Raw genomic sequence first — 21,615 nt, forward strand, 5'->3', positions numbered from 1 at the left:
CACCCATGAATTCAGTAGGTAGCTTGAGCTTCAGCCACCCTTTCTGTAACGAGGGCATAATGCCACTAATTTGTCTTACAGGGTTATTATATAGAGTAATGTGGTAACATATGTAATGAATTTGGGATACCTTGATAAAACTTGAAGGCATGGTCCAACAGATGCTGAGCTTTCGTTGGTCTCACTGCTTACCATGAAATAAAGCTATGCCTGTGTATAATTTTCATATTGAAACCAGTGGGCTGCATCATTGCTGAACTTGGGCCAGATTCATGTACTTAACCTTTGACTGTCATCAAGCTTCAGATGGATCTTGCCCTTCATAGGGCTTGCATGCATTCCAGAGCCTGTGTCCCTCCAGATGTTGCTGGACTACAGCTCCCATCACTCCTGACCACTGGCCGTGCTGGTTGGGGCTGGTGGGGGTTTGGAGCCCATTGACATCTGGAGGGACCCCCATTCCTCTTCTGTGTTTTTCAATCCTCCATGGGGAAGAGCCTTCTTGCAGCTTTGGGGTGGGGGTGGGGATGGAATAAAGTAGCTTTTATCAATGACATGCTCTTTGTGCATCGCCTCATTGTCACAATGCCCTCTTTCTCTTTCTGCAGAGTCTCAGAACCTGCCAAAGCAGCCCCCACTGCTGCTTGCCCTGGGCCAGGCCTCGGAGTGCTTGCGGCTCATGGCACGCGTGGGCTTGGGCTCCTGCTCTTTCGCCAGAGTGGATGACTATTTGCACTAGCCACTGAGTGAGACAGAGTGACCCCTCCAGTGCTGCCACCATCACTTCCCCCTGCCTCGCATTTTCCCACTGCCCCCAAGGGCAAGCTGCCCAGCGGAAGGACACATTGCTGACTGAGGGGGAATCCTTGTGATGCCTTCATTTCTCACCTTGGAAACTGCTGGCAGGGCCTTCCCCCTGTCGTCATCACCACCACAGCCTGCTCTGCCCTGCAGCCATTGCAGCACTCAGTATTTTCACTGGTCATTCTGATGTAGCGCCTTTCCTACTTTAGGATTTATTTTATTTTATTTTCTGACTGAGCCACCAGTATTTATATCTGAAGAGTTTGTGCTGAGCTGGTTTCTACTAATTTAGAGATAAAAGTGTATCTGTTGGTGATGGCCTGCTTTTATTTTCACGAGGGCAAACTGCTGGCACGCAGGTCACCAGGGCAGTGTTGTTCTCTAGTGCTAGTCCCCTTAAAGGCAAGAGGCTTTGTGTTTTGACTGGAGACCAACCTGTGCCACCACTTCTCTACTGCCTGAGCAGAAAGGCTCATTTGTCCCTTTTTTGCCATGTGATATTCAAGTTCAAGAACTGACAGGTGGCCATTGGAACTTCTATGGAGAAAAGCTGAGAATGAGAACGAAAGGTGTGCAGAGTTTAGGTCTCATCTTCTAGTAAAATGGCCTGATACTCTGAGACAGATGGAGATGGTCTTAACCAGGCATACCCCCCCCCTAAACATGGTTGAGAGCAGGAACAATGTCTTGCCTAAACACATCCAACATTATAACACAGGCATCGGAGATGATGACCTCCAGTTCTCATCAGCCCCAGCTAACATGATCAGTAGTCAGGGATTAGGGGATCTGTAGTCTTAATAACATCTGGAAAGAATCATCTTAACTACCCATGCATTAGAGGAAGGGATCCTAGGCCCAATGCAGTTTGATTAGCACATTTAATCCAATATGGGCATTTAGGTGGCAGCTAGCATCAAACAAATGGGACTTATCCCATAGAGATGTTGAAGGCAGAGTGACTTTACCTGTCTTTTAAATGGAATAGTGTCAGATGATGTGGAAACTAGGAGATATGTGTCACTCTAGCCTTTTCTATTTGAGCTAGAGACTCTCCTAGGGGTTTTCACTTGGACTGCTGTCTGCTTTTTTATACAGTTGCACACCCCCTGTGTTTTGGGGTCATTCATAGTTGACAAGCTCCCAGTCCAGGTTTGGGGCTCAGGTAGATCAGATCACACCTCCCTCATTACCTGTGGATCTTTGTTCCACACTGAACTTGAAGTCCGTCAGATGCTTGAATGACAACTGATCAGCCACAAACGAAAATGTGAAATTGAGGACATAAGCCAATATTTAGTTTTTCCTTTTTAAAAAAGTGTACAGTTTTTATTCCAAGGAGTAGCCATTAAAAAAAAAAAGGACAGACACTTCTAAACCAGGGTATTGCAGAAATCCTCACAAAAAGTTGCTAGGCATAATGGGTGAAAAACTCAGGTGCCAGCCTAATTTATATGAGGGTGTATATATGTATATCAAGAGAGGCACACTACTAAAAGCAATTTTGTCAGATTATAGTATGGATTATGCAGCTTCAGAATTGTTGGCTAGCTGGCATATTTCAACATCTTGTCTAGCTTTTAGTATACATTGCTGATGGGAAAAGTGACTCCTATAAAATCAACAATCGAGACATTTAGCTCAAGTGGTTTTTCAGTATTGCAGAAGCTTACGGGGAATGTGCTAAATAAGAAGTGTGCCCCTTGAGGTGAAGAACAATGGTCACATTTAGAACAGGCATAGGCAAACTCTGGCCCTCCAGATGTTTGGGACTACAATTCCCATCATCCCTAGCTAACAGGACCAGGGATGATGGGAATTGTAGTCCCAAACATCTGGAGGGCCGGAGTTCGCCTATGCCTGCATTAGAAAGAAGCTGACAGTTTAGTTTGGGGCTTGCAGGTATAACAGTGAATAACACACGTGTGTGCAGTAGACTTGGAACATACAGAATGAGCATCACATTCAAGAATGTGACCTGTACCTGTAATGGGAATGATCCTGCACAGTGCTCATCAGTTGTAGACCACCTCCATTTTCATGTGTTTGTGTGTAAAGTAGTGGTGGTGGAAGTAAACACACTGTTTTCATCCCTTGTTCTGCTGGGCTGACTATTACTGAGAGACTACAGAAACACTTTAAAATTAAAGAGATGGCTGTGGAAGACACAGTTCCAAATTCAATCCCCCCCTGTCGCTGCACTGATAGTGTTACATAACTGGCTATGATTGCTCTCTTGCACAGGTTAGATCAAAGCAAAATATCATCTTGACTGCATTGAATAAAGGAAAGCATTATCCTTTTTGGCCAGCTGCCATCAGTAACTGGTCAACATGATACTCAAATGTGTAGTGTTGTTTTAACAATTCTATCCTGCCTTAGATCTTTTTTAGAGAGTGCTCAGTGCTAGCTTACACATCAATAAGCAAATCCTGTTTAAAACACTGATTTTAAAATCCATCCCTAATTGTGTCTTGGTGTGAAAACTGACATCTTCATATCTCCAATCTCATTTTCTGCACCAGCAACCTATCAATTGGCTGCTATTGCTGTATGCAGCTCTTAGGATTTAATTTTTAAATTTTACCTATTTTGGACGAGTCTTTAACCAGCGATCTCCTGCCTCCATAACATTCCTTTTTACAGAGTTGCTTTGAATATTTTCTCAGAAACAAGTTACCCACACTTATGGTGGGTAACATGCTTTTGATCTAAAGCAATCTGCTTTGATAATGTATGAAAGCTTGAAATCCTGTAGACATTGGAGGTACTCTGTGTCACACTTGAAGAAGACTTTCAGTACCAGCCAGCTCAGCTCAAGAGTTTCCTTGTGGTACAACTGCTGTTTAGACCCAGAAACTCCTGGAGTGTGTAGCCAAAATGTGGCTGTTGGTATCAAAGCCTATAGCAATTATTCTTAAATTGACAGTGTAAATGTTTAGAGGTTAAAATTAATTCAATCAAAAACACTATGGAACTTGTGAAACAAAATCTTCCCAGATGTGTTCATATTCATATTGATGAAATAGTATTCTCTTTTCACAAACTATGAATACTCCACTTTGGATACAAAATACTCATTTTTTAGTAGGTGGTCATCAGAGCCATTATGATCAAGAGCAACAAGAAATAACATGCATAGGTGATATCTAGGCTATGGGGTGAAATTGCAGAATTTACAACAACCTCCCCTTCTAGGGCATTTGCCATATAGATAGAATAGAGATTGAAAGTCTCTAGTTGTGGTGTCTAGAATCCAACAGTGTCACTGCTGTTTTCTCTTCAATCTGGCAGTAAAATAGTCTCTCTAGACTATAGCTGTTTTAAACCATTCTTTGAAATACTATGCTGAAGAATGCTGATCCATCACTTGATAAGAAAGCACACTCTCTTGTCTATGTAGTCTCCCCATACTCTAGAAGCTCTTAACACTGTACAAATGAGAATTTCCACATATAAGGAATGTTATATCTGATCTCATATTAGGAGCAGGAGATATAAGACAAGTGGAGATATAGTTCTATAAAAGGAGGGTCACAGATTAGCCACCCCTGTCCTAGAATGTAGATGCAGTACACTCATCACTTCTTCACTCTGACCCCAAACAGTTCCTTTTGCGCAAAAGAAGAGTGATTTTGCTTTTAGATTAACATCTTATTTTTGGACAACCTATCTGCCTTGCAGGATGAGATTACCAGACCATAGACCTGAGCTAGAGCTTTGGTTCTGTAGGCCTTTTGTAACATGGCAGGTGGCACTAGAGGTTCAATAAGGTACATGTTTCTGATGCTTCCCTAAATTAATCATTTTAACCACAGGCGGGGTAGCATGCCTCCCAACAGTACCCAAACACCCATCCTTTCATCAAGCCCAAGCTGCTCTTACTCATCTTCCATATATACTTTGTAACTTACTTGAGGAATTCTTTGTTCTAAATTAGTGGCAGGTTTCAAGCACCGGGCTCACCAGTTGGTGATCTGTTGGCCAAAACTGGTCTCCTGGATGCTAGTTGCCAAACCTGTTCTTTAAATAAGGGGGGAAATGGAGCAAAAGGGGTGGTGTGGAAATGGTTGTTGACATGCCACTGGGCATTCGAGTCATGTGCACAACACTTCCTTTCAGGCAAAATTAGTTGCTGACTAGGACTCTCCTACAACCAAGTAGCTTTTGTATGGTGGGGCCACACTGCTTGGGGAAGTACTCTGAAGCATACTGAAAAGAAAAGATTGACATTTACTACAAAGAAACATTATTTAAGGTTTAAAACTATGGGTTGGTGGTTGTTTTTTGCATTTTTAATGTTGGGGTGTCTGTATTCTCATCTTAAATCGGCTGACAGCAACGTGAAGTGGGTGGCAGAGTGTGACTGGATTGCATCTTGGATGTCAAGCTAGGACAAAAACAAAACAAAACCCTACTCAGTGAAGTGCTTATTTTAATTCAATTATCTCCCACCCTACCCCTGCCTTTTCCAGTTGTTCAAAACTCAGGTACCAGCTCTAGCATGGAATGTCAGGACACTTTTTTGTTAACTTTTTTATAGCACCATCAACTGTACGAAACAAAAAAAACCCAATCACCAAATAAAACAGGCTGAGCAGAACCTCAGCTCCACCAGGCTTCCATCATCACTTGGGAGTTCTTTCTCTTCATTGAGGACATTGACTCAGTGGACATCCTACCAAGCTGTGCACATTGGTTCAGTCTCTGCTTAGTATTTGTGAGTTCAGTTATCCAACGCTAGCATGAAACCCTTCCGAGGGGAGGAAATTTTAACTGAAGAAAAAGAATATGGGGGGGGGTGTACTGGAAATATGGTTTAAAAAAAACCCACATTCTGTTGTATTTTGACAGAATTATTTTTATTAAAATATACATCCATGTGCACCTGCCAGTGTCCTGTGTCACTCTCCTATGCTCCATTCTGGTACTGTTTGTGTATGTTGTCTGCTTGGGGAAGGGCCATAGCTCAGTGAAAGGGCACATGCTTTCTATGTACAGGTAGAAGGTCCCAGATGCAGTCTCCAGGTATTGCAAAGCACTCCTATTGGAAATTCTGGAGAGACACAGCTGGTCAGCAGAGACAGTACTGATCTAGATGGTGAATCAGTTGTCTGACAAGATACAATACAGCTTCCTTTATGTGTGTTTGCGTGTGTGCACACATTTGCATTTGTGCCCATACTCTGTGCGCCACAACATTAGTTTGTACATTGATGTGCAGGACTGTAAATATTAAAAAGCACACTTCATTGTGTGCTTCCCCACACCTTAAATGTTTACAGTAGGCCACTGTGATCTTGTATTTATCCAGCTATTACATCATTATGAAATTGGGCGAAGACAAGCTTTAGGTAGGCAATACCTACAAGAATGAATAACATTTCATAGATTAGAGCAGGGGTTGCTCACAAGCACATACATGTTCATCCACAGAGGCTTTCCCTTATGCCCACAGGGTCCTCTTCCCCCTGCTGAAATTAGGCTTGAAAGAAGCATTGGGTTGTAGTTAATAACCTAGGTTGTGGTAAGTGCTTGTTTGCAGTGTGTGTGTGTGGTGCCCAATACACAGCTTCTCTCTATTTTCAAATGTGCCCACAGACCCAAAATGGTTGGCGATCCCTGGATTGGAAATGTAGGCTTTATCCAGGTAAGCTCATGCCATGAAGGATTCCCATTAGACAAAGGAAGATTAGAACTTGCCCACATTGACTATCAAGGGTCTTAAGTCTTCGGGTGACGTCTATTACCAAATCAGGTGAATGTTAAATGTTTACCATAATTTTTAATGCCAAGAGCCAAGTTGACATTCACTGGTAAATCTCAAAGCCTCCGTACCTTCAATAAATATCTATAAGTCCTATTTTCATTTACTGTTGAAGAACACTCTGTGGCATATTTGCCTAAGTCACACAAAACTCCCATTGCTCTCAAGTGTCTGAGAACAAGCAGCAAAGAAGAATTTGTTCCACAGTGTCTTGAGTTTTCACTTGAATTTGCTGAAATTAAGAAGTGTCACCCTTTTTAATGAGCAGGTTGTTAGTTTGGCAAAGGATGGCAAATGTGCTGTGTAAGAATTAGGGTCCATATCTTCTTACTATATAATTAAAATGTAAGACATCACACTGCTGTTTGCCTGGCTGCCGACAGCGCTCCAAATTACATTTATTAAAGAAAACTACCCTTCATCTATATAACCTTCATTGCTCAAAGGTCACAATGAAGTGGAGGGGACATAAAATAAACTTTTGAAAAGCATGAAGGTAGAACATATCTGTACAATACTAACAACTTAATGTGCTGATTATGTTATATATAAAAAGAAGTGAGAAGATCCAGAGGCAGTAGAGCCGAATTGTTTCCTGTGGATGAGAACACATGAGGGACTTGAAATGCTGGCTTTAGGTATAAACAGTGCTTTTTTCTGGGGGGATGCAGAGGTACGCATACCCCTAAACATTTTGTGTCTCTTTCAATGTGGGTAGAAAATGAGAGTACCCCTAAATATTGGTAACATAAGAGGTAAAATGACTTATTACTCATACTTAATCTAAGCACAACCCAAGGGCTCCTGATTAGGCATCTAGCTATGCAATCTTATCTGTTAATTCTGCTCTATCCTGTTTTCCCCTTTGTTTTTATTTACACCAACTCACGAACCATGAACTTTCAAGTTGACCACTAATAATGAACCACAGGTTGAAGATATTACTGCAAATTTACTGTGCTTTCTGTGATATACAGATGACATGAGGAGACCTGGTCTATTTATTTGTGTCATTTACTATTCCTTATTATTAAGGAAAAATAAAAATATATACCGTAGTTCACCTGGAAGTGCTCACACGCTCTCAACAGACTTCTTACTTAGGAGTAGTTGTTCTCCCTCTCCTGCTGGGGTGTGGTAGCTGCCACCCTAACTAGTAGAGCAATTAGAGCATCTCCCTTATCTGTTTTCTAAATTTTCTAACATCATCATCATCATCATTTTTTATTTATACCATGCCCTCCCCAGCCAAGACCAGGCTCAGGGCGGCTAACACCGAATATAAATACAGTAAAAACATTAACAACAACAACAAAAAACCAAACAAACAGTTGATTAAAATATAAGTTAGAATGCAACTTAAAATGCAGCCTTGTTTTAGTAGTAGCCTTGAAATCACCTGCCAGACCAGTTTAAATGACCTTCATTAGTAGTGTTCACTTACCTTATTCCAATCTTGTGGACTTAAAAAAACAACAACCTTATTAACACTATTAACAACCCATAAGTGCAGTAACAGGATGTTGCATCATACCATATATAAAGCAAACAAGCAATAAATAGTAAGAGAAAGAAATGATGACACATCAATATAAATCAAGACATCCATATTTCACGAGCTAATGTGGATGATAAATGTTGAGCATCTAAATCTAAAGCATAGGAAATAAAATCCCACCAGAAGCCATAAAATCCTCCTGGATCCTCCAACCCACTGGAAGCACAGAATTTATGTGCAATTTCCCCCCCACAATGACTTCCGCAAGTTCTTACGCCACACAGCCAAATGCAGATCTTTCAAGGTTTTCCTTTGCTAGGCTATTGAAACCCTAGCTGCAGCTAACATGCATGTCAAAAGCTCTTTAGAGTAACAAGCTTTCATCTCGTAAGTGTTTGAAAATAGTATTTTAATTTTACAGATGTAAAGGAAGCTAAGGAGAAGGTACAAAAACATGTATGGGGATGTGGCCTGAACATAACTTTCCCCCTCATCTTCCTCTGAGCTGTGACCACCCTCAAACCGTTGTAAATCTGAATTGTCTTCTTCTCTGGAAGTGTCAGGCTGGGGAGACGATCTCCACCATTTCTCCTTTGCCCAGTCCCTGGCATTGGGTTAGTTTTTATATGCTGGTTAATAGTGACATGGTGTGCTTTTTTATCATTTTTTCACATTCTTTCACTAATGAACTTGGAGTACATAGTTATTTGCTTCACCCTGTTTTTTAAATCTTCATAACAATCTTTCATAGCAATTTTTCCTTTGCTAATGATGTTGTTAAAACACGGAAGTGGCCAATGAGCTAGTCAGCAAATGAGGTGTTGCGTCCAACATAAGATTATCTGAAGATCAAGGAGGTGCCTACTTCCCATAAAAGCATCGCATGTGACGACAGGATGCTATTGAGGCAAGCGTTACAAGCATGGAAGCCAAAGGCTGCAGCTCTAAGGGGATGGCAACAGATTTCCCTGTTCAGAGTGTTCTGGTGACAGGATCCAATTCGGGAATTGGCCTGGGTCTGGTGAAGCAGTTTCTGAGGCTGCCAACTCCACCTCAGTGGGTCTTTGCTACTACCTTAGACCTGGATGGACCAGAAAACAAGGTGAGGACCAGGAATGTAGCATAAGAGAGTAGTGATGTTACTATGTTGTAAGAATGTAATGTCAGCTTTGTGTGCTGAATGGGGTTGATGGGAGTTGTAGTCCAAAACATCTGCAGGGCACTCGGTTGGAGAGAATGCTATTGCACTCATGACCTGCTTGCAGGTTTCCCATCTGGTTGTGAGATCAAGAGGCAGGACTGAGTGGGCCTTTGGTCTGAAAGTCCTTACCTTTGGTTTTTTTCTTTAAAAAGTAAGGTTTTGGTTTAAGCTTAACTATAGATGCTAAACTACCGTATTTTTTGCACCATAACACTCACGTTTTTCCTCCTAGAAAGTAAGGGGACATGTCTGTGCGTGTTATGGAGGGAATGCCTACGGGTGGCATGCCTACGGATTTTCCTCCTCTAAAAACTATGTGCGTGTTATGGTCGAGTGCGTGTTATAGAGCGAAAAATACGGTAATTGTTTTCAGGTTTTTGTAACTGCCAGTGCTCCACAACTGCACCATGAGCCCTGTGTGGAAGAAAGGCCAACCCAAATGTGCCCCTTTGTCTGCCCTCCCTTCCAGTTATCCTTTCTCTGCCAGAAATAGATCAGTGTCTATTTCTACCAGGCTGCCTAACACTCCCTTGTGCCTCCTCAATAACATTTCTTTGTAGTGTAGGCTGGGTATAATCATAGAGACCTGAAGGTATGGTTACCAGACGTCCCCATTTCCTGGGGACAGTCCACTGCTGAGGAACACAGGTAGGAGAGCACTAGGAGGGCAAGGACACGTGGCCAAGCCCAGGCCTGACCCAACTCCACAGTGGCTAGCGCTCCAAGAGAGCAGGCACAGAGGAAGGCCGCACGACAGAGGAGACCACAGAAGAGATTTTATATATATATATATATATATATATATATATATATATATATATATATATATATATAAAATAACTTTCACCCCCTCTTTAAAAAAAAAAAAGTTTCCCCAGATTCTTTGAAAAAAATCTGGTAACCTTACCTTAAGGACTTGTGAGCCAGGATTAAAGTTTTAATAAAATGATTAAAAAGTATTTCTTAGGAAAAAGGTTTTATCTTATGAATGGTTACATTCAAACAAAGCGATCCCCAAAGGAGCTAATAGAGAAATTAAAATAAGACCAATGCATCCTACGATCCTTTAAATAAACAGTGTCCTAACAGCTGAAGTCTGACACTGGAATTTATGTTGATCCTCCACAGTTTCCCTTCAATACATTCCCCTGTGGGCAACTTTCTGGGGGCTGGGGGGGGGGGGTCAGAAGCAAAAGTGGGCCAGTCAACAGATATGGCTGCTGCCCTTGTATAATAGGCTACATGCCACTGATGCAAAAGTCTACATACACCTCTCTTCATCCTCCATCAGAACAAGTAAAAGGCACTGTGACAGTACAAGGGCATATTTCAGTCAGGCAAAAGCATTGAGGAGGGTGTAGAGCAATGCCAGTGAGGGGTATGACCTGGTGAGAAAGAGGCTGTGGTCTCGGGAGAGTTACAAAGCCTGCATAGAGGGAGCCGGCCTAGGAGGGAGGAGGAGAATGAGGACTTTCAGACTCCTTACCACTTTTCCTTGCCCCAGGTTTTCTGTCCATCTCTGATGGTGTGCTCACCCTATTAATATTGGAGAGGAGGATGTTATCCTGGCAAGGGTTTGCTCTGAGTGAGATTCCTAAGTGTCTGTTACTCTGCTAAGCATTTTCAGGAACCAGCTCTAAGGCTCTGGGTCTCTCTTGCTGCCTAGTTCCAGTTTAATCAAGGAGGTAAAACATTTCTTTTTTGACAGGAAATAATGGAGTTGGCATGCCAGCATCAGAATCTGGTGGTGCTGCAGCTGGGTAAGTCTCACGTTCCAAGTGTGGGATGAATAGACATTCCCAGCACCAGTGGAAACCAGTACAATCCACAAAGCAGTAACTGGAAAACAAGATGACTTGCTCCCCTGTTACAGAATATCAGTGATAAGTACTTTTGATTCTTCCCACAACTTCACTGAAGCTTTGAAATGAGATGCACCTATATGTAGTCTCTATCCATATCATCACATAATAGATGTGTGGGGAAGGTTTGGCCCACCATATGTTTGTGGAACTACAACTCCCATCATCCTTGGCCATTGATCATGTTTTCTGGGACTGATGAGAGTTGTAGTTCAGCAACAATTGAAGAGCCATAAAGGAACTTTCCAAAATGGCTTACAAAGGCATGGGCTAACGCTGTCTCTTATGGGTACTCTACTTTTCTGTGTCTGTGAATTCATATAGAAGCAATATGACACAGAAAGACAAGGCTTCCAGAACAGGTACCACAACCCCTTGTATGTTACCATAGTCCACAGAATAAAGTTCAGGCACCTCTCCACTGATGCACAACCACTGATGTACACATCATTTTTGGCACCTCAAGGGGCAGGGAGGGGGCAGAACAGGGCAGAAGGGGGGCAGAATAGGTCAGAGGCAGAACAGGGTAGACTTGCACAAGTGCTGCCCCAAAACCCATACATACGTGGGGATTCCCCTATACATTGGTACCTCGGGTTACATACGCTTCAGGTTACATATGCTTCAGGTTACAGACTCCACTAACCCAGAAATATTACCTCAGGTTAAGAACTTTGCTTCAGGATGAGCACAGAAATCATGCCTGTGGCGCAGCAGCAGCGGGAGGCCCCGTTAGCTAAAGTGGTACCTCAGGTTAAGAACAGTTTCAGTTTAAGAATGGGCCTCTGGAACGAATTAAGTACTTAACCTGAGGTACTACTGTACTTGGGACTCACAGTGGCCTTGTTTAGGGCTCAGCTTTACCTTCTATCTGTCTAATTGTCCCAAATATTTCATAAAAAGTAAAGAATAAAATGTTGGAAGTGAAACTGCAGGGATCATTCAGTGTGCTTCATAAAAGTTAATTATGTTAGTATAAGGTTACCAGATTTTTAAAAATGAATCCACGGACACTTTTCAACTTCAATAGGAATGATAGGATTTTGTCAGGGGACTGATTGTAATTCCAGGGACTGTCCCCGGAAATAGGGACGTGTGGTAACCTTATGTTAGTGTTGAAGTCAATTAGTTATGAATCAGCTGGGTGGAGGTGTTGATTAGGAAGCATGCAAAGCAGCCTAAGCAGTTTTCTTCTATATGTACCTTTGGCTGAATGTCTTCTTGCTACAGTATATGCAAGGCCTGAACTGAGAGAGACAAAATTTCCCCACAGCTTTCTCCCTAAATTACACACAGTAAAGTGTTGCCAAATTTTTCTCTCTGAATTCCACCTACATTAAGTACTTTGGCCTTACAATTGCCTTGCTTTGAGCTCATTTTCTGACGGAGTGATATGAATATGATGCAAACATTTTTAAAAGCCAGGCCCTCACTGTGCTCCCTGTAAAAAAACACACACCTCCATGATTCAGAGAAGCACTTGTTCTTCCGCCTCAAGTGGGCTGTGGTAGCTGCTACGCTAACAAAAAGAGCTGACAGGCCAAGGGACAAATAAGTGGACTGAAAAGCACCTCTCAAACTTGTAATCTGTAAGATCCCCCCAAGCCACCTGCCTTGGCAGTTTTAAAAGGGCCTTTTTATTAGTCCCTTGGGCATCCCCACACCACCCAGTTCTTAAGGGCAAAGAAATGTCATTCTGCAGATGTCACTGACCTCCAGAGCATCAAGGCAGCTGTGGAGCAAGTGCAAAGGTGTGTTGGAGAATGTGGGTTGAACCTCCTGATGAACAATGCTGGTATTATTACTGGAAGCGACCTGGAGAAAGAAAATGCAAAGGACATGGCAGATGTATATGCCGTCAATACTATTGGGCCACTTCAGGTGAGCCAGGTAAGTTTTTGCTTTTCATGGGGCTGCAAGACCCTTTACCTATTGCCCTGGTACAAACAGATGTTCTGGCCCTTTGGGAGAATTAAACAAAAGCAACAGACTGGGTAGGAGAAAAGCAGTATTTGTTTGCGCAATTAATTTTCATGAGGATTTTAAGAAAATAATTGCAATCTGATATGGAAATTCAGAGAATTGAATTTAAGGTAGGAAAAATGATAAACCAACATTGATAGATCCACCAGTCACTGAACATCAGTCTGGCATAAAAATAGGAATGCTTTCTACCTTTCCTTCCCCAGAAGTTTAATGGGGCTGCTCTCATGAACATGCAGACAATTTTTTTTAATAGAATGGATCAATATGGCTACTTTCTGGAAAGCAGATGACATTAATGCCTTTCCTATCTTAGTGTGCTGTGCACACACATAGTAAAAGAGAGAGATTGCAGAGGTTGTGGGGGAAGGACAACTTTAAAATGCCAAGAAGCGAACTAGAAGGAAGAAACATGGGTGAGACCTTAGAATAGAGAAGCTTCAGGTCCTGTTGGGGGCTGCATAAAATGAGGCCAGGGCACAGGTTGCCCAGGTGTGTGTTCAAATAATTCTAAATGTATGCTAAGTCTTACGGGACTCCTTGTGCAAAAGCTTATAGAAAGTATTTTTGAATCAGAAATCCTAATTCTGCTACAAGCATTGTTCATATATACCTTCAACAGTGCATCCAGTGCTTTCCTCTGGTATCACTGCCCTAGGATAGCTGCATTCATTGACTTAACAACAGCCATGATCTCTATTCTCTTTTAGGCATTTCTGCCCCTGCTGAAGACGGCAGCTCAGAGATATCCCCAGGAAGGGCTGACCTGCTGCAAGGCAGCCATTATCAATACATCCAGTGCTGCAGGCTCCATTGAACTTATTTTGGCATGGGAAAGAAAGATGGCTGTTGCCTATCGCTGCAGTAAGGTACCTTATGTGAAATCCATGCGAAACTGTCTGCTCCCTCCCCTGCCCAGCTGCGACTATCTTTCCAAATGATAGCTGTATGTGTGAATCTGGGCAATAAGAGCGTATTGCTCACAGATAAATGTTGAGAGACAAATTTTTGTTGTGAGGATGTTGCGTTTTCTAAAACTTTGGGTGGCATTAAGGGAAGATACCAGGATGTTTTCTACAAATAAATAACGTGTACAGTCCTTTTCTTCTTGCAGAACTTAGAACAAACATCTAAAGCTACATATAAGTTAGCAAAATGATGCAGCCCACAAGCATGGGGAACACTCACAAATGCCTGTCAAAAATCTTGTTCAAGAGTGGTGTCCATGATAGATAACTTCCAAGTTGCTAGTTTTTGTGCCAGGAATGCTCAATGATGTCCAGTTTCTCTTACAACCCTCTCTGCCTCCAAATCCTTTCTAGCCACCTTGCAGCAATTCATATTAAGCAGCTCCCCACAGTTCAATGCACCCTCTGCTCATAGTTTGTTTTTTCTCCTTCGTAGGCTGCTTTAAACATGCTCACCAGATGCCAGTCAGTCACGTATCCAGCTTATGGGATTCTGTGTGTTTGCATCCATCCTGGCTGGGTAAAAATTCAAGGCAGGCAAGTAAGTGCTCACGTCTTTTGGTAATCATGGAAAAGGTGGACAGCCCTATAGGATGATATTTCTTTTAACAGATTGCTTGACATTTTTAGTTGGAAGGTGGTGCCTGAGTAGCTCCAGTGCCCCATCCTTCACTGCTTGGAGGTATTAAAAGCACAAGAAAATGGCAATGAAGGCAGCATCTATGAGTTGGGGCTTCTAATAATATCCAGAATTGCTCCTGGAAAAGCAAGCATAGTCCTCTGAGGCCTTACAGTGAACTGCTATCCTTTGGCATGCATGGCCACTTGGTTGTCTTTCATAAAGCAATGTTTAATGTTTAAGACTGAAATCTTATAACCAAGACATCCAACAGCATCTATGCCTTCTGCTATTTGATGCTCAAGAATGACTTTTTCCGAACTTAATAAATCCTTCACTTACAATATTTTTCTTCACAGGTGGCGGACCTGACTGTAGAAGAGAGTACACGAGGAATAATTCATGTTCTCTCCACACTTTCTGAGGTGGATAACGGTACCTTTGTAGACTGGGAAGGACGCAGAGTACCCTGGTGAGGGATTTGTTTCACGATGCCAGGGGGTTTAACACACTAGGATTCTGCCTAGAGAGCATCTAATAAACTGCCTGGGATTCAAGGAAAAATGTTTTTGACTCTCTTCTTCCTTCAGAAGGTTCCATTGAAGACTAGTTATCACGCAGAATTGTTTTTAAGGACTAGCCATGGATTGAAAGATCTTTCAGTCTGAGGGTCACATTCCCTCAGGAGTGTGGGATGTAAACACAGGAGCAGTCAATGACAACATTCCTAGAGTGTACATGTTAGAACATGGTAAGGGAAGTCTGTCCAACAAGCAGGTAAACTTCCTGGGGACGGACGTCCTCCACATGTGACCAGAGGTGGGTGTGGCCTCACCTGTGCAGGTGAAGACAAAAGCACAGGGCAGGCAGCCATCTCTCTCTCTCTGCCATCACCTTTCGAAGAAGCAGGATGCCCTCTTGGCTCTCAGCCAAGAGAGGAGAGGGCTATCTTCCTATAAGATAGATTCTAAGTGTATTTTACCTTTTTAAGCCTGTCTGCCATCTGGGATCATATTGTGAACAGATCGTGAGTAAACTCTTTTATACTTTTATAAAGACTGTGTTGTGTCTTGTATTTTAAGAGGGAACAAAGGGGAAATTACCAGAGTAATTATTATAGAGGTTCTAGCGAACCTGTGCACACGTTACTGTTGCGTACTTAAAGGGGAATGTATATAAACTCTGCTGATATTTTGGGAACTTGTTAGCACAAGTTGGATTAGGATATAATCTCACAATATATCCTCTCCTGCACCCCAGAACATTCCCACAAAGGGTTAGTGGGCCCAGTATTGCATATTTCTGCGTATTTTGGAAGGATTGCATTGGATTGTGATTTTGAGTTGAGTAGTATTTTTCTGAGTTAACTTCCTGGTAAGCACATGGTCCTTTGTTCCATTGTGCAGTGGGGATTAAGCAACCCCCCCTTCCCTCAGAGTTCACAGTGACCCAAGGCAGTGAAGAATTGTTTTGTATTTTGAGATTTTGATTTTAAAATTTTGAGAAATTTTGAAATTTTGAAGAATTTTCAAATTTTGGATTTTAAGATGGCTAGAGCAGCTTTTGATAGTGATGCAAAGCTAGGAATGCCTGTGCTGAATGAGTACAATTTCATGCACTGGAAGCAGCGCTTGATAGCGTGTTTAGATTATAAGCATATTTTGGAAGCTTTAAAGCCTCAGCCTACAGGATCGTCTGAGGAAGATATAGCCAAGATAAGTGCTTGGAAACGCATGAACAGTGAAGCTAGACACATAATTTTGAGTGGACTTTGTGATGAGCAGCTATCATTAATAAATAGTACAGATGATGCATCTCAAATCTTAAGAGATATTGAGCGTGTGTATGGAGAATCTAGCATAAACAGCTTCAGAAACTTGGTGTGTAAATTAACCAGATTGAGGATGAATTCAAAAGAGGAATTCACAGAGCACATCAACAAGTTTACTGAGATTATTCAAAGAATTGATCTGACTCCCAAAGCTTTTGATGAGGATACAAAGATAGCATTTTTGTTATCATCACTTGGACCACGCTTTAGCGCATTTGTAAGTTTGATGGCTCATAGACAAGGTCTGATTTTTAAAGACTTGATTGGTTATTTAAAAGAAGAATGCAGAGATAGAGCTGAATCTCCAGTGAGAAATGCTAGAAGCAAGGACAGCAGTTATGCATCTAGGCAATGTACAAAGTCCAAAGAGATGCCTAAGAAAGTGATTTGCTTCAATTGTAACAAAGAAGGACACATTGCAAAGAACTGCAGAGCTCCTAAAGCGAAGAAACCCCACCCCTTTCAGCCAAAAGGGGAAAAGAAGGGGAAATGTGAATGCACATGGTTACTGCAAGAAAGGAACTTAGCTGTCCAGAATCGTGAAAATAAACGTAATAAATGGATTTTAGATTCAGGTGCCAGTTCGCATTTTTCATATAAAAAGGACTATTTTAATGAGATTAATGAAATAAATGATGAAGAAGGACCTGAAATTGAGATTGCAGATGGCAACATTGTTAAAGCAAAAGGTGCAGGTTCCATGAGCCTGAAATGCAATATAAACAATGAATGCATTGAGAACACAATCTCTAGAGTTTTGTACGTTCCAGAGCTGAGCTGCAATTTAATCAGCGTGTCCACTTTGGACAAGAAAGGTTTCCAGGTCACATTTGGAAATGGAGAATGTAAAGTGACTAGAAATGGCAAAGTGTTTGCTCAAGCAAAGCTAATAAATGGTGTATATGAGCTTGATCTTTCAGAGAACCAGTCTGCAAAAGTGGCACATTCCAGCCAGAAGGATGAAGCAGATCTGGACCTGTGGCACAGAAGGCTTGGACACAGGGACACCAACGTCATTCTGGATCTACAGAAAAGAAATCTTGTAAGAGGTTTGCAGGTAAAGCAGAGCAACAAAGCTCCAGCAAAATGCATAAGCTGTATTACTGAGAAGGCTATAAAACCTTCATTTCCACGTTGTGCAGAGCAAAGAAGCAACAAAGTGCTTGACATAGTGCACACTGACATATGTGGACCCATGAATGTTCCCTCACTGGGAAAGAATAGATATATTTTAATATTTCTGGATGACTTTTCAAGATTTTGTGTTGTATATTTCCTCAAAGAGAAGAGTGAGACAGTGGAGAAGCTCCAGGAATACATTGCCATGGTCAAGAATAAATTCCAGAGAGCTCCAACTGTGTTAATGAGCGACAATGGAGGTGAGTACTGCTCAAATGAAATGCAGGCTCTCCTGGCCAAGGAAGGAATTGCACACGTAACCACAATTCCTTACACACCACAGCAGAATGCCATAGCTGAGAGAAAGTTTAGGTCCATTATGGACATGACAAGGTGCATGCTAAAGGATGCACGTTTGCCACAAAAGCTGTGGGCCGAAGGAGTGTACACATCGGTCTATTTGCAGAATAGACTGCCAACTAAAGGTGCAGAGCGCACACCATTTGAACTTTGGCATGGGAAAGCTCCCAATCTGTCGCACATACGTGTGTTTGGAAGTCCGTGTTACTTCCACGTGCCCAAGGAACACAGACACAAGCTTGACTCCAGGGCAAAAGCAGGTATCCTTGTGGGATATGCTTCTGGAGGCAAAGGATACAGAATTATGGACTTACAAACTGGTAAGACAAATGCATACCATGCGGTTTATTTTGATGAATATGGAAAAGTAGACACTAAGAACACTGTTGTGGATTCTTCAGATGAGTCAGAAAGGACTCAAGAGTTTGTATATTTCCCTTTTGAGACCCCACAAAGTAATTATCTGCCTTCGAGTGTTACAGTGCCCCCTACAGGCGACGCACCAGAAGACGCAGAGGACCAGAACCCTGGCGGCACCAGAGACGAAGATGAGGACTCAGATGGGGACATGCCTGCGTTGGAGGAGGATGAGGAAGCTGATGCGGTCGCACAACCAGAGGTCAGGATCTCATCCAGAACCAACAAAGGTGTCCCACCATTACGGTTGTCCTACTTTGCAGGGTCGGCGTTTCCACAGGAACCTTCCACTTGGGAAGAGATACAGGAGATGCCAGCTGCAGAAGCCAGTCTCTGGAGGAAGGCCGCGCAGGAGGAGATGGATGCACTGCATCAGAACAAGACCTGGACACTCACTGAGCTGCCTCCCGGTAAGAAGGCCATTGGCAGTAAATGGGTTTTCAAGGTTAAGAAGGGGTCAGAAGGAGAAGTGCAGCGCTACAAAGCTAGACTTGTGGCACAGGGATTTTCACAGCGTTTTGGTGAAGACTATGATGAAGTTTTTGCACCAACTGTGAGGTGCAGCAGCGTAAGAATGCTTTTAAGCATTGCAGCCTCCAAGAAAATGAGGGTGAAACACATTGACATTGCTACAGCTTTTCTACATGGGCAGATTTCAGAGGAAATTTATATGAAACAGCCGAAAGGTTTTGTAAAACCACATGAGGCACATCTAGTGTGCAAACTGCAGAAAGGACTTTATGGACTTAAACAGGCTGCCAGAGCCTGGAACCAGAAGTTGCATAAAATGCTGACGCAACTTGGGTACAAGCAAGGCGACGCTGACAAGTGCTTGTACAGTAAGTCAAATAATGGACAATTCTCATATATCCTAGCATTTGTTGATGACCTGATTATTGCCACAGCAAGTGAGAAAGACTATACACAGATAGTAAAACACCTTAGCAAGGAGGTGGAGGTCAAGGAGCTAGGAGATGTCCAGTACTACCTCGGGATCCAGGTGGAAAGAGAAGAGGACGGCTCATTTCTTCTCAGCCAAAGACAGAAGATCCACGAGCTAATTGAGCACATGCAGATGCAAGACGCACATCCAGTTGCTACACCGATGGCTACTGACTTCCTGAAGAATCAGCAGGATTCGAAGCAGTTGCCAGACAACAATGACTACAGGTCGGCGATTGGTAAACTTTTGTATTTAGTTACCACATGTAGACCTGACTTAGCTAATGCTGTGGGGATTCTTAGCAGAAAAGTGAATTCTCCCACTGAGCATGATTGGGCAGGTGTAAAGAGGGTGGTGCGATATTTGAAAGGTACCATGAATTGTAAATTAAGGTTACCAGCCGTCAAAGACCCTAAGTTGGTTGGGTATACAGATGCTGATTGGGCTGGGGATAATGCTGATTATAAATCAACAAGTGGTCATGTTTTCATGTTTGGGGATGGACCTGTTTCATGGGGCAGTTATAAACAGAGCTGTGTAGCATTATCTTCCACAGAATCAGAATACGTTGCAGCAACAGAAGCCTGCAGAGAGATCGCCTGGCTTGATCAACTCATAAAGGACTTTGGGTTGGTGAGAAAAGGGCCTGTCAGCTTGCTAGAGGACAATCAAAGTTGCCTGAAGCTGACGCAGAGTGAGAAGTTCCTGGCCAGAACAAAACACATTGGGGTTAAATACCACTACATACGCCAGATGATCCAGGATGGACTTGTGGAGCTATCCTACTGCAGCACCCAAGAGATGACTGCTGACATCCTGACGAAACCCCTACCAAGAGAGAGTTTCCAGAATCTACGTGTCAAGCTGGGACTCTGGGTGGTTGAATAAAGTTGTTTATGTTTTGTATATGTTGTATTGCCTGAGAAGGGGTATGTGGGATGTAAACACAGGAGCAGTCAATGACAACATTCCTAGAGTGTACATGTTAGAACATGGGAAGGGATGTCTGTCCAACAAGCAGGTAAACTTCCTGGGGACGGACTTCCTCCACATGTGACCAGAGGTGGGTGTGGCCTCACCTGTGCAGGTGATGACAAAAGCACAGGGCAGGCAGCCATCTCTCTCTCTCTGCCATCACCTTTCGAAGAAGCAGGATGCCCTCTTGGCTCTCAGCCAAGAGAGGAGAGGGCTATCTTCCTATAAGATAGATTCTAAGTGTATTTTACCTTTTTAAGCCTGTCTGCCATCTGGGATCATATTGTGAACAGATCGTGAGTAAACTCTTTTATACTTTTATAAAGACTGTGTTGTGTCTTGTATTTTAAGAGGGAACAAAGGGGAAATTACCAGAGTAATTATTATAGAGGTTCTAGCGAACCTGTGCACACGTTACCGTTGCGTACTTAAAGGGGAATGTATATAAACTCTGCTGATATTTTGGGAACTTGTTAGCACAAGTTGGATTAGGATATAATCTCACAATATATCCTCTCCTGCACCCCAGAACATTCCCACAAGGAGCCCCCTTGTGGGGGCTGGATGCCAATGCCAGGTGGGTGTGGGTGGCACTGGTGAGACAAAGGCAAAAGTGGGCAGGGCAAGGTTGTGAATATTACCTTCCATGGAACAGGATGGGGAAGTTGTGTCCTCTGGGTGTTGTTGGACTGCGTCTCCCATCAGCCCAAGCCAGCATGGCCAATGGTCAGAATGATGAAAACTGTGGTTCAACAAGATCTGGAGGGCCACAGATTCCCCATCTCTGGTAAAGAAGGCTACATACAAAGGCCAGAGGTATTTAGTGCGTGCAACTCGCTGTTGTAGGAGCAGGGGGTTGGTTTGGATTATGTGTTTAGGTCCCCTCCAAAGCCTGTGGTTCTTTATCTGGACGATGGGAGCCTGTAGTAGGAGCTGAAGTGCCTGAACCAGTTTCTTTGTAAAAGATCAACCTGACCCTGCTCAGCGTCCTTTTATATGCCTAAAGACTTGAGCAAGTATGGGTGTGTTGTCATAGAAAAAGGAGCTAGTGCTGTCTCTACAAGGAAGGGTAGCCAGATCTCACACACGTGGCTGGACTCATCATCCTGGAGGCAAGAGAACAGTAGGTCAGAGGCTGGTCTTTGTCTTGTCTGCAGCTGGGAAGACACAGAGGCTTGACTTCCTCTCAGAGCTGAAACCAAACCTTGGGGGGATCTCCCTAGGGACCTAATGGAGGAGCAAGATCTGATGTAGCAGTGATGCTGTGA

At 42.8% G+C, this 21,615-nt stretch overlaps 2 protein-coding genes across 5 annotated transcripts in view; both read left to right on the forward strand.

The window, feature by feature from the left end:
- RANBP10 (RAN binding protein 10) overlaps positions 1-4,185 on the forward strand; it is a 48,194-nt gene extending 44,009 nt beyond the window's left edge. For both annotated transcript variants that reach the window (XM_082229323.1, XM_082229324.1), the window contains exon 14: positions 609-4,185. In XM_082229323.1, the coding sequence (XP_082085449.1) occupies positions 609-739 (131 nt within the window). In that variant the 3' untranslated portion in view covers positions 740-4,185. The remainder of the gene's footprint in view (positions 1-608) is intronic.
- A 3,554-nt stretch (positions 4,186-7,739) lies between these two features.
- On the forward strand, positions 7,740-15,266 carry LOC309535881 (C-signal-like). 3 transcript variants are annotated; one of them, XM_082229396.1, is made up of 6 exons: positions 7,740-9,171; positions 10,979-11,030; positions 12,835-13,013; positions 13,826-13,984; positions 14,520-14,624; positions 15,062-15,266. In XM_082229396.1, exons 1-6 carry the CDS (start codon positions 8,992-8,994, stop codon positions 15,176-15,178), a joined length of 792 nt encoding a protein of 263 aa, XP_082085522.1. In that variant the 5' UTR covers positions 7,740-8,991; the 3' UTR covers positions 15,179-15,266. The 3 variants fall into 3 exon arrangements, with proteins under 3 accessions (XP_082085522.1, XP_082085523.1, XP_082085521.1); XM_082229397.1 differs by having other exon boundaries at positions 7,741-9,171; positions 12,835-13,022; positions 13,826-13,979; XM_082229395.1 differs by having other exon boundaries at positions 7,744-9,171; positions 12,835-13,022.
- Positions 15,267-21,615: the final 6,349 nt, after the last annotated feature.

This window comes from Podarcis vaucheri, assembly GCF_965113315.1.
Source record: "Podarcis vaucheri genome assembly, chromosome: 7".
In the NCBI taxonomy this organism is placed as follows: Eukaryota; Metazoa; Chordata; class Lepidosauria; order Squamata; family Lacertidae; genus Podarcis; species Podarcis vaucheri.

Coding starts and splice junctions, on each gene's coding strand:
- LOC309535881 (XM_082229395.1), top strand. CDS start 8,992: ATGGAAGCCAAAGGCTGCAGCTCTAAGGGGATGGCAACAGATTTCCCT. Junction 9,172..10,978: donor TGGATGGACCAGAAAACAAG/GTGAGGACCAGG, acceptor CTTTTTTGACAG/GAAATAATGGAGTTGGCATG. Junction 11,031..12,834: donor TCTGGTGGTGCTGCAGCTGG/GTAAGTCTCACG, acceptor GTCATTCTGCAG/ATGTCACTGACCTCCAGAGC.